Raw genomic sequence first — 12,523 nt, forward strand, 5'->3', positions numbered from 1 at the left:
TCAGCTGAAAATGGCCTGAAAAATGGCCAAAAAAGAGGCTGTTTTTCAGGCTGTTTTCCTACCCATTTTCAGGCTGTTTTGAGCCATTTTGGAGGCTGTTTTCAGGCCATTTGGGGGCTGTTTTTTTGGCTGAAAATGGCCTGAAATGGCCTGACAAAATGGCCAAAAAGAGGCTGTTTTTCAGGCTGTTATCCTGGCTATTTTCAGGTTCTTTTCTGGGCAGTTTTCAGGCTGTTTTTTGGACCATTTCCAGGGCCATTTCCAGGCTATTGGGGGGGGGGGCTGTTTTTCAGCCTGAAAATGGCCCCAAAGAGGCCAAAAACTGGCATGCATGTGCCGGCCACCTGTTCTTCAGGTTTCCAGCATACATGCACACTTCTTTCGGTTTGGGCAGTGGCCGAAAAGGTTTGCCACCCCTGAAGTCGGATTTGTGTTCTCCTGTGTATTTCGCTTTGCCCTTTTTTTTATCTGGTGTGGAGAGTGAATTTCATCACGTCTTCTGAGTCATGATAACTCAAAGCAGATCGTTCTTCGTTCCTTAGCTGACAGGTCATCCGAGATCTCCTGGAAAGCTGCCAAGCCCTTTTCAATTGCCACCTGACACTTAACGGTGTCATAATTCTCTGATAATTTTAATAACAGAAATCTATTTTTAATGCTCGAGCGAATCATCTTTAGCTTGTGATAATATTGGGTCGAGAGCCAGTTTGGTGTCACGGTGATGTGTCAGGCTGGAAATCAGGGAGGCTGTGAGTTCGAATGATGAAGTTATCTGAGTGACTTTGGGCCAGTGGTGGGATTCAATTTTTTTTAACTACTGGTTCTGTGGGTATGGCTTGGTGGGCGTGGTAGGGGAAGGATACTGCAAAATCTCCATTCCCTCCCCCCTCCATGGGAAGGATACTGCAAAATCTCCATTCCCTCCCCCCTCCAGGGGAAGGATACTGCAAAATCTCCATTCCTTCCCCCCTCTAGGGGAAGGATACTGCAAAATCTCCATTCCCTCCCCACTCCAGGGAAAGGATACTGCAAAATCCCCATTTCCACCCCACTCCAGGGAAAGGATACTGCAAAATCTCCATTCCCTCCCCACTGCAAGGGAAGGATACTGCAAAATCCCCATTCCCTCCCCACTCCAGGGGAAGGATAGTGCAAAATCTCAATTCCCTCCCCACTCCAAGGGAAGGATACTGCAAAATCTCCATTTCCTCCCAATCAGCTGGGACTCGGGAGGCAGAGAAAAGACAGGGGCGTGGCCAGCCAGAGGGGGCATTTGCTGGTTCTCTGAACTACTCAAAATTTCCGCTACTGGTTCTCCAGAACTGGCCCGAACCTGCTGAACGCCACCTCTGCCTTGGACCCTATCACTCCTTCTCAGCCCTAGGCAAGCAGGCAATGGCAAGCCACTTCTGCCAAATAATAATAATAATAATAATAATAATAATAATAATAATAATAATTCTGAAAATCTTGGCCAAGAAAACTGCAGCAGCTCTTGGGAAGGAGCCCCCGTCTAAGATCTAAGAACAGTGCACCAGCAAAGGGACGGACGGATCGCGTGTGATGTGAGCTGCACATGCAGCTTTCCTTTATGCGCTGGAATGATGACTCATCCAGAAATGTTGATGGGGGGGAGAGGTGGAGAGATGGAAGGGAATGGTAGCTGACTGTGTGGATGCTTTTTCTGTCCTCTAAAAAAGGATGTCAGACAAAAAGCATCTGCTGTTTGGCAAAAGACTGTGAGTGTGTGTGTTTGTGTGTGTGTGTGTGTCGTGCCCATTTCACTTTGCCGTGGTAGCCCCGCTGCAGAGCGGGAAACTGCCCGGACGGCCGAGGGCCAGCCGGACCATCTCCCACCAATGTAAATAAATAAATCTGTATAAATCTGGCACAACAGGGCAGGCTTTATGACGGCACCGATCTCTCGTCCTGCCGCAAAATGCATTTAAACAATCGGTAATGGAATTAAAAGACGGGTGCCATAAAAAAAATTTTTCCCTTCTTCTCCTGACTGCCAGTTGGGCATCGTAAATCTTCTAATGGGAGCAGGCCGTGGGCTCAAAGTTGGAATGGCAGGAAATGATTTTGTGGGTGAAAAGTTGTAGACCGAGATGATTGACAACAAGCAAATCAGCATATATATATATATATATATATATATATATATATATATATATATATATATATATATATATATATATATATATATATATATATATATTTTACAACCCCCGGTATGCCCAAATATTTATCAGCACAAATATAATATATATATATATATGTGTGTGTGTGTGTTTGTCTCTTTGTCTCTTTCTCTTTTTTTCTTTCTCGCTTTCTCTTTTCTTTTTCTCTCTCTCACTTTCTTTGTCTCTCTTTGTGTGTCTTTATTGTATTTTTCTCTTTCTCTTTTCTCTCTTTTTTCTTTCTTTTCTTTCTCTCCTTTCTTTCTCTTTCTCGTTCTCCTTCTCTCTCTCTTTCTCTTTTATGTCTCTTTCTGTTTCTCTCTTTTCTCTTTGTTTCTCTTTTCTTTCTTTCTTTTTTCTTTCTTTCTTTCTTTCTTTCTCTGTTTTTCTTTCTCTCTCTTTCTCTTTTCTCTCTCTTGCCTGACAACGCTGGGCCTCAACAAACCAATTTAATGAGCAAATGAAAATAAGATCAATTTATTAATGGTAGTTGCCACATGCTGGGGTCATATGATTCCCTTTACGCCCTTCTCAGAGAACAACTGACAAGCAAAGTCACTGGGGGGAAGGGTGGATTTGTTTAATGACTGCATGGTTCACTTAACAACTGAAGTGATTTGCTTAACAACCTTGGCAGAAAATGTTGTAGAATTGAGTCCGATTCACTTCCACAGCCACTGTTGTTTAGCCATGGAAATTGGGGTCCCAATTATAGTCATAACTCAAGGACTGTAGTGTGTGTGTGTGTCTCACTAGTCTGTATTTTCATTTCAAAAGGTGGCGTTCCAGATTGCGCAAATACATAAGTACGTGAAAACAAAACATCCATGCAGATAAAAAGTCCTAACTAATTAAAAAAACACAGCACCTTCTCAGATTTTGTATCTGCTCACATTTTCAAACTATTATCTTTTTGGCTCCTCACGAGCAATCTTGAAATTCTTTGGCCTGCTCTGATTTAGTCTAGCCGGAATGATCTGTGTAGGAAGAAAAAAGGGAAGAAACAGATGTTAAGGAGGAGGGGGGAAATTCGAATATAACCGGAACAAAGACAGAATTTCAGATCGTGACGGAATAAGAGAAGCTAATTGAAACTCCTGCCCAGGAGAAATGCAAAGGGATTTTTTTGCAGCTTTGTACAATAATTCCGTGTTCCTTTTCTCCCACCTGCTGTTTTTCTTTGAGGGAGATTACTAACAATCACCACAATAGAGAGAGAATGAGAAAGAGACTGGGGGAGAAAGAAAAGAGAGAGGGAAAGATTGGAAGAGGGAAAGAGAGAGAAAAAAATAAGGAAGAAAAAGACTAGGAGAGAGGGAAAGAGAGAGAGAGAGAGAAAGACTGGGAGAGAGAGAGAGAGACTGGGAGAGAGAAAGACTGGAAGAGAGAGAAAAGTGAGAAAGACTAGGAGAGAGAGAAGGAGAGAGAGAAAGACTGAGAGAAAGAGAGGGAGGCTGGGAGAGACAAGAGAGAGAGAAAGTGGAAGAGAGAGAAAAGCGAGAAAGATTAGGCGAGACAGAAGGAGAGAGAGAGAAAGTCTAGGAGAGAAAGAGGGAGAGGCTGGGGGAGAGAAAAGAGAGACCGACTGGAAGAGGGAAAGAGAGAGAAAAGTGAGAAAGAAAGACTAGGAGAGAGAAGGAGAGAAAAGAGAGAGAGAACGATTGGAAGAGGGAAAGAGAGAGAGAACGATTGGAAGAGGGAAAGAGAGAGAGAAAATGAGAAAGCAAAAGATTAGGAGAGAGAGAAAGATGGAGAGAGAAAAGAGAAAGATTAGAAGAGGGAAAGAGAGAGAAAAGCGAGAAAGAGAAAGACTAGGAGAGAGAAAGAGAAAGACTGGCAGAGAAAGATAGAGAGACTGGGAGAGAGAAAAGAGAAAGATTGGAAGAGGGTAAGACAGAGAGAAAAGTGAAAAAGAAAAAACTAGGAGAGAGAGAGAGAAAGACAGGGAGAGGGAAAGAGAGAGAGAAAAATGAGAAAGACTAGGAGAGAGAGACGGAGAGAGAAAAGAGAGAGAGAGAAGGATTGGAGGGACAATCTTCCAGTATTTGAGGGGCTGTCATAGAGAAGAGGGGGGGGGGAATCAAGCTATTCTCCAAAGCCCCAGAGTTCAAGACATGAAGAAGAAAAAAAGATGGACATTTAGGAAGGAAAGTTCCAACTTAGAACTAAAGAGAAATTTCCTGACAGAACAATGAGTTTTGGGGCTCCAGCACTGGAAGTTTTCTCAAACAGACTGGGCAGCCAATTGAGATGGTATATAAGGTCTCCTCCTCTTCCTCCTTCAGCAAAGGGTCGGACTCCGTAGTCCTTTCCACCACCATGATTCTTACATGTGTCCCTTCTCTGTCCAACTTTTCCTCCTTGATTCAGACCGCTCTTCCCTGCAGCCTGACGTGGACTCTATGGTCCTGTCGCCTCCCCAGGTGTGTCGGTATGCATTTCGGCCCTCAGCAACCTCTCTTTTTTTTCCCCTTCGGGGGTAGCGCTCCATTCCAGGAAAATGAGCTTATTGATGTGGCTCAAAGGCTATATTTTTTGGTGTGGTTTCTATTCCACGTTTCCCCAGCACGGCTGTCCATATCGCTGCTGACTTTTCTCTCTGGCTCTTCTTCTTTTTAATTTAATCTCTCTCTTCCCCTCCTCCCCCCAATTTAACACGCTGACAAGCTACATCGCTCTCCTAGAAATCCAAATTGCCCATTCAGCTGTCTTTTATTTTTATTTTTTTGCAGGAAACACAGAATTGTAATGGGGGATCCTAAAACGGGAGGGGAAACGTCCCCAGGAGTTAGGAGCTGTGATACCCCCCCTCCCCAAAATGCAAAAGTAAAGATTTGGTTGACAACGGGCGAGGGCTGCGGTGGAACTTAGCTCGCAAGTTAGGGCATGCTGTCTCTCGTCACCAAGCAACGCGGCAGAGAGTTGATTGAAAGCGTGCTGGCTCTTTTTTTCGTCTGTCTCATCCGTGGGCCACAAGTGAGAAACGTAGACCACCGAATGTATGCAGGCTAATTGTAACATGGGTGAAAGAAAATAGAATAGGGAGGGAGGATAGAATTTAGGAGTAGAATTTAGGAATAGAATTAGAATAGGTGTAGAGTAGAATAGGAGTAGAGTAGAGTAGAATAGAATGGAATAGAATAGGAATAGAATAGGAGTGAAGTGGAGTAGAATAGGAGTAGAGTAGAATAGAATAAGAGTAGAAGAGAATAGGAGTAGAGTAGAATAGGAATAGGAGTAAGAATAGAATAGAGTAGAATAGGAGTAGAATAGAATAAGGAATAGAATAGGAATAGGAATAGAATAAAATAGAATAGGAGTGGAGTAGAATAGGAATAGGAGTAAGAATATTACTTTTCTTCTCATATTTTCCAACTTTTAGTTTTTATTATATACAGAAACAATATCATTTTTTTCTCCCCTTTAAAGATAAACCAAATTCATCATTCCTTTTCCATCTATTTTCTACAAGTAACGTGTCTAACGAGTTTTTTATAAGGCAAGCATTTAACATAATTACTTTGCACACTTAAAAGTATTGATATAGCTCACACACATCCTAATTACGCACATACTAAATTAGATACTTAAATATCTAATGTTTAAAATATTTCATTTCATTCTGCTAATTTCATTTCATTCTGCTAATCTAGCAATAGCAATAGCAGTTAGACTTATATACCGCTTCATAGGGCTTTCAGCCCTCTCTAAGCGGTTTACAGAGTCAGCATATTGCCCCCAACAACAATCCAGATCCTCATTTTACCCACCTCGGAAGGATGGAAGGCTGAGTCAACCCTGAGCCGGTGAGATTTGAACAGCCGAACTGCAGAACTGCAGTCAGCTGAAGTAGCCTGCAGTGCTGCATTTAACCACTGCGCCACCTCAGCTCTCCAATTCCTATATTTTCTTTCTTCTTTTTATATGCCTTGTATCTTTTCTTCTGAAATTTTTCCATCCCTTTTCGATAGATTGTTTGAATTACTCTCTTGTTCTACACACACACCCCATTGTTTCTCTCTTATTTTTGGCTAGCTTCTTTTTTTGGATACCTGTTCTGACCCCCTCCTCCATCCAGTAACGAAAGCCGAGACAAGCTTAACTAGAATGTACTTTAATTAGCAAGACCAGAATCTCGGTGGCTGAAAGCCAAGCAAAACAAACAGATAAGGACCTTGGCAGCAAGTCCGACAAACCTTGGCAGCAATCCAGCCTGCCAAGGTAGTTACGTTCTCTTTAGTCAAAGTGTTGACTTTTGCAAGAAGGGCGTGTCACAAGCAGTCTTTTTTATAATCTGGAGAGGAGCCTAATGACCACTAGCTGAGCGCAATTACCTCCTGTAATTGCGTAATTGTTCCTGACGCCGAGTAGCTCTTCGATGGCGTGCATCCAGGAACAACTCACTGCTGGCTTCTGGATGACTCCCCCTTGTCTCCTCCCCACTGATCCAAAGCTCTCTCTGCGCCCTGCTCGGAGTTGGAACCCTGTCCAGGGTTCTCCACATCCTCCAGAGCCGACTCATAGGGCCCCTCGCTGTCCGAGTCTAGTGGCAGCTCCAACGGCTCCTGCTGGGCCACAACAGATACCATTTTCCTTTTTCCCTCTCTACTCTTTCTGTACCTCCCTAAATCTCAATAGCATTACCCCACTGAGCTTTGTTTTTCATTTCTGGCCCGGTTGTTAAGTTTCCTTATTGTTTTTTTCTTAGGTCCCACCCTACTGCTCACAAGCGACAACATCAAGCAACAGCTGGGCTCCGCAGCTCTAGACAGGTGAGGACCATCATCGTCCCCTTAACCATGTCAGCAAGCCATAAAAAAAAAAACTTGACACAGGGAAGATCCTAAATTTGCAACTAAATGTGGCATAACCCAAAATTTTAAAAAAATATATGTTAAAAGAGTTAAACTTGCATAACAAAGTTTTGGATGTATGATGGATTATTTGTGATGTTGAAAAGCAGGTGTGAAACTTTAATTGGTAAAGGAAAGCTAGGAAATCATACAGAACAAGAAATAGGAGGAAGTAAAAGGGGACATAAATGAGGGTCAGGAAGACAAGGTGGAAAAGGAAGTATTGAAAATAAAAAACAGATAGAAGATTTCACTGGGATTTTCAGTCACAAAGGAAAAGTAGATAAAGGGGAGAGCTCCCAAAAAGGAAACCGCAAAATAGTAAGGAAAGGAGGAGAACATGGAAAACCCTGGGGAAAGTTACTAGAATAATGAAAGTAAATACACTGAAGAAAAGATACAAAAAACCCCAAAATGGGGGAAAGTTAGAGAAAAGGGGGAGAAGGAGGGAAAGAATTAAAACTGGGATTTTGGGGAGCCCAAGAGAAAATGGTTAAAAGAGGAAGAAAGGGAAAAAGAGTTACCTTAGTGAACTAAAGAGAATAGTAGTAAGATTGTTGTTGTGATGTAACTAATTAAGAAATAAAGAAATGATAGTGTATTGTGAATGGTAGGAAAAAAATTGAAAGAAATGCTCTCTATGCTTAAATTGAATTAAAGGAGGTATGCTGTTTATAGCAAAATATACCAATGGAGAAAATAAAAAAGGAAAATTTGGCATAACTGTGAAGGGGCAAATTGACGATACTGTTTATGAAGGAAAAAAATATCCATAGGGATGAAAAATAAGGGGAGAGAATAATGTAGCTGAAAGTGAAAATGAAACTATGATGTAAAACGGACTCTGTGAATGACAGGATGTAAAAGAAAAGATCCAGTCAACGCTTTGTTCCTATAATATGTATCATTTGTATTAAAAAATAAAAAATGTTGAATGGAAAGAAAAACTTGATAAAGGTAGTCCTCCACTTACGACCATTTTGGCATCCCCACGGCCCCATGATTTACATTCAGATGCTTGGCAACTGACTCACATTTATGATGGTTCCGGAGTCATGCGGTTTCCCCTTTTGCGACCTTCTGACAAGCAACAGGGGGGGAAACAGATTCGCTTAACAACCGTGTGACACATTTTATAACTGCAGCCATTCCCTGAACAAACCTGCCCCCCCAAAAAAACAATGGGGAAAAACTCGCTTACTGAACAACAAAGGTTTTGGGCTCGGCAGCGGTCATAAGTGGAGGATTACCCGTATTAACCCTTTTATCCCCAGAGCTAGTGTGGGGCTTTGCTAGCAGCAGGGGCTCTTCTGTCCCAAGGACCGGCCCATAGATTTCCACTGCTCTCCTCTCCTCTGCCTTCTGTGCATCCACACATCAGGCATTGGACCCAGCTGTTCCTCCTCTTCCTCATCAGCCACCTCCAGACCTGGGGGCTGTTGACTCTCCATCTGAGGGCTGATGGCCGGCCCAGGCTCTGCCTCGGTCTTTCTCTCTGCCAGCTCCATTCGCTCCATTCGACGGTTCGAATCCCTAGCGCTGCGTAACGGAGTGAGCTCCCGTGACTTGTCCCAGCTTCTGCCAACCTAGCCGTTCAAAAGCGCATAAAAAATACAAGTAGAAAAATAGGAGCCACCTTTGGTGGGAAGGGAACAGCATTCCGTGCGCCTTCAGCATTGAGTCATGCTGGCCACATGACCATGGAGACGTCTTCGGACAGCGCTGGCTCTTCGGCTTTGAAACGGAGATGAGCACCGCCCCCTAGAGTCGGGAAAAACTAGCACAGATGTGCAACTGGGAAGGTTCTTCTAGGCCTCTCATCTGTCCAGCAGTTTGCATCTGATGCTTTGTGACCCACTTCAAAGAAATTCACAGCCTTCTCCTCCCTCTTCTGCCGTTCTCCTTCCCTAGCATCCATGAGTACCGGTTGTCCAGCTGGTTGGGCCAACAGGAAGATGTGCATCGCATTGTGCTCTACCAGTCGGACAGCAGCCTCACCCCTTGGACTCAGCGCTGCATCCGGCAGGCTGACTGCATCCTGATCGTGGGCCTGGGGGAGCAGGAGCCGACCGTCGGAGAGGTGAGACACACTGGGAGAAGTTTTTAAAAAAAGAGATTGATTTTTGATTCTGGCTTTGTTAGATCCAATTTCAAACTTGGGGGGGATAAAACAGTCCCAATAATCCTTGACTTAACGAACTGCAACGGAGCCCCGAAATTTCTAAATGGGATAGATTTGTTAAGTAAGTTTTACTCCATTGTACGACCTTCCTTGCCGCCGTTGTTAAGTGAATCTGCACAGCTGTTCAGTTAGTAACGTGGTTAAGTGGCTTCCCTTGTCACGAGGTCGCAAAAGGGTGGGATCACCTCTCTCTCTCTCTCTCTCTCTCTCTCTCTCTCTCTCTCTCTCTCTCTCTCACACACACACACACACACACACACACACACACACAGGGAGGCTGTGACCATCATAAATGCGAGCCAGTGGCCAAGCGTCCGAGTTTTGCTCGTGTGATCACAGGAATGCCACATAAATGTGAAAAACGGACATAAGTCATTTCCCTCCCCAATACTGTTGTAACTTCCAATGGTCACTAACTGAACTGTTTAAAAGTAGAGGAGTGCTTGTGTAGATCTACTCTGCAAAGTGCTAGGGAGAGTTCATCCTTGCTGTCTTCCTGCCCACCGGACACTCTTAAGGTCTGTTGTATCCCGCTGGAGCTGGCAGCAGAGTCGGACAGTGAGGAGGTTGGGGAGGAGCATGGGCCAGTCCTGGGGGCTGAGGGAAGCTCAGACGAGGGCTCTGCATCGGAGGCAGAGAGGGAGATAGAAAGCAGTGAGGCAGAAGAACAGCTGGAGCCTGTTCCCAGTGTGCGCATGCGCAGAGCTGCCAGAAGACAAGAACAACTAAGGAATCGGGGTCGACTTGGGAATAAAGCCACACCTTGGCAGTGATTGGCCCCTCCCAAGGAAGCAAAAGAGGAGCGAAAGGGGAGGGGGCTTTTGCAGGGAACGATTCGTTCCTTCGGTCATTTCAAGAGTGGAAAGTTCTGTTTGTGACTATAAGAGACTCTGTGCCAAGTTTTGCCTTGCCCTGCCGTTTGGAAACTAGTTATCTGGCAGCTCTCCAAGCGAGATAAGGTTCGTGTGGATAAACATTCCTCTGAAAGGCTGTTTGCCGAGCCTTGCGGACTGTGAATGAAAGGAATTCACGTCGTGTAAATAAAAGAGGGTTTGCCAGTACCCAGACTCCGCTTCATGCTTTCAAAGGAAGCCTGGGTGAGAACAAAGTTTAGGAAAGCAATCCTCTGGATTTTATTTGCTGTGCGGTCGTCCTCGACGTACGACCGTTGGCTTCAGTGTTGGGTTCCCGATCCCGTTGCAACCAGTAGGGTACAACGGGGCCCGGCGTCCCCCGCATGCACTGCTTTTTAAGGAAGCCTAGGTCCGAACAATGTCCATGACCTCTTGGCCCTCTGGGGAAGAGCCCTTCCCTCCCCTGAGTCCACCCTGGGTTCCCCCGTAATGATCAACTGACGCCTCCCCACCAGTTGGAACGGATGCTGGAGAACACGGCGGTCCGAGCTCAGAAGCAACTGATCTTGCTGCACCGCGAAGACGGACCTCTTCCTTCCCGGACCGTGGAGTGGCTCAACATGCGAAGCTGGTGCTCGGCACACCTTCACCTCCGCTGCCCTCGCCGAGTCTTCTCCCGGCGGAGCCTGCCCAAACTGGTAAGAGGCTATGTGGCAGGGGGGTCCCTCATCCATGCCTGAGTCGTAAGCGAGGGGTCAACCCCATTGGCTGTGATGTCATCCAAGGCTCAGGCGTTGGCTGCGTTTCTACAGGGCTCTGTTTTCATGGCTGGTCCTTCCTTCCTTCCTTCCTTCCTTCCTTCCATCTCCTCTCCCTCTTTTCATCCCCTTCCCCCCTCCCTGTCTCCCTCATTTCTCTTCATCTCCTTCCTTCCATCCGTCCTTCCTTTCTCTTTCCATCTCCTCCCCTTCCATACTTCCCCTTCCTTCCTTCCTTCCTTCCTTCCTTCCTTCCTCCCTCCCTCCCTCCCTCCCTCCCTCCCTCTCTCCCTCCCTCCCTTCTCTCCTTCCCTAGTTTATGGATAGTTTTCATCTTCTTTCTCCTTCCATCTCCTTTCATCCCTCCCTTCTTTTCATCTTCTTCCTTTCCTTCCTTCCCTCCCTCTCTTCTTCTTCGCATCTCCTTCCTTCTCTCCTTCCCTCTATCCCTCCTTCCTTTCTCCTTCCATCTCCTTCCCTTCCTTCCTCCCTCCCTTCTTTTCATCTCCTTCCTTCCCTTCCACCCTTCTTCCTTCCTTCCTCCCTCCCTTCCATCCTTCCTTCCATCCATCCTTCCTTCCTTCCTTCTTCCCTTCCCTCCCCTCCCCTCCCCTCCCTCCCTTCTTCTTCCCATCTCCTTCCTTTGACCTTCCCTCCTTCCCTGGTTTATGGATATTGCAATTACCAGGTGATGCACGAATTGAAGAGACACAGCTAGGAAAAAAACCCACACATCATGATTAGCAAATTGAAATTGAGCGATTATGGAGGACAAAATCAGCAGTTGCCCCATGAGTAATTGGAGCCCCGGGGAGCAATCCCCAGTGGGCTGCCTAGAAAAATGGAAATTTTGAACTTATTACAGCTGAATAGGGAGGCGGTGGCTCAGTGACTAAGATGCTGAACTTGTCGATCAGAAAGGTCGGCAGTTCAGTGGTTCGAACCCCTAGCGCCGCGTAACGGAGTGAGCTCCCATGTCTCGTCCCAGCTTCTGCCAACCTAGCAGTTCGAAAGCATGTAAAAAACCGCAAGGAGAAAAATAGGGACCACCTTTGGTGGGAAGGGAACAGCGTTCCGTGCGCCTTTGGGCGTTGAGTCATGCTGGCCACATGACCACGGAGACGTCCTCGGACAGCGCTGGCTCTTCGGCTTTGAAACGGAGATGAGCACTGCCCCCTAGAGTCGGGAACTGCTAGCACAGATGTTAGAGGGGAACCTTTACCTTTTACCTAAATCTATCAACAAACACACCCCAAACCTTTTGGCCACTCAGCCTTATTCCTGCTTTCCTTCCTACGAGGGTGTTAACGGTATTGGCTAACTCTGAAAATCTTGCTTGTCTTGATCTCTGGTTTAGAAAGAAATGTATGAACGCGTCTTCCAGAAACCAGCCGACCGACACTCCGACTTCTCCCGGCTGGCTCGCGTCTTGACTGGGAACGCCGTAGCTTTGGTCCTCGGAGGAGGTGGAGCACGGTAAGAGTGGCTTGGGAAGACCACTTGGTGAGGGATAGCCTGAATCTGGAGTTCCCTGGGAAGACCGGATCCTTCCGACTTCTTGATTGCACCGCGAGAAATGGCTGGATCTTTCTCCTCCTTCTTCTCTATCTTCTTCTCCTTCTCCTCAACTATCTTCTGTTTCTTGTTTTTCTTCTTGATTATCTTCTTCCTCTCAGTCTCCTCCTCCTCTTTC

General features: G+C 45.7%; 1 protein-coding gene across 1 annotated transcript in view; it reads left to right on the forward strand.

Moving 5' to 3' along the window:
- Positions 1-12,310, forward strand: part of PNPLA7 (patatin like phospholipase domain containing 7) — a 66,512-nt gene extending 54,202 nt beyond the window's left edge. Inside the window, 4 exon segments of the mRNA XM_032233548.1 lie at positions 6,892-6,955; positions 8,948-9,116; positions 10,588-10,770; positions 12,188-12,310. Of these exon segments, the coding sequence (XP_032089439.1) occupies positions 6,892-6,955; positions 8,948-9,116; positions 10,588-10,770; positions 12,188-12,310 (539 nt within the window).
- The last annotated feature ends 213 nt before the right edge of the window (positions 12,311-12,523 follow it).

This window comes from Thamnophis elegans, chromosome 16, assembly GCF_009769535.1.
Source record: "Thamnophis elegans isolate rThaEle1 chromosome 16, rThaEle1.pri, whole genome shotgun sequence".
Classification (NCBI taxonomy): domain Eukaryota; kingdom Metazoa; phylum Chordata; class Lepidosauria; order Squamata; family Colubridae; genus Thamnophis; species Thamnophis elegans.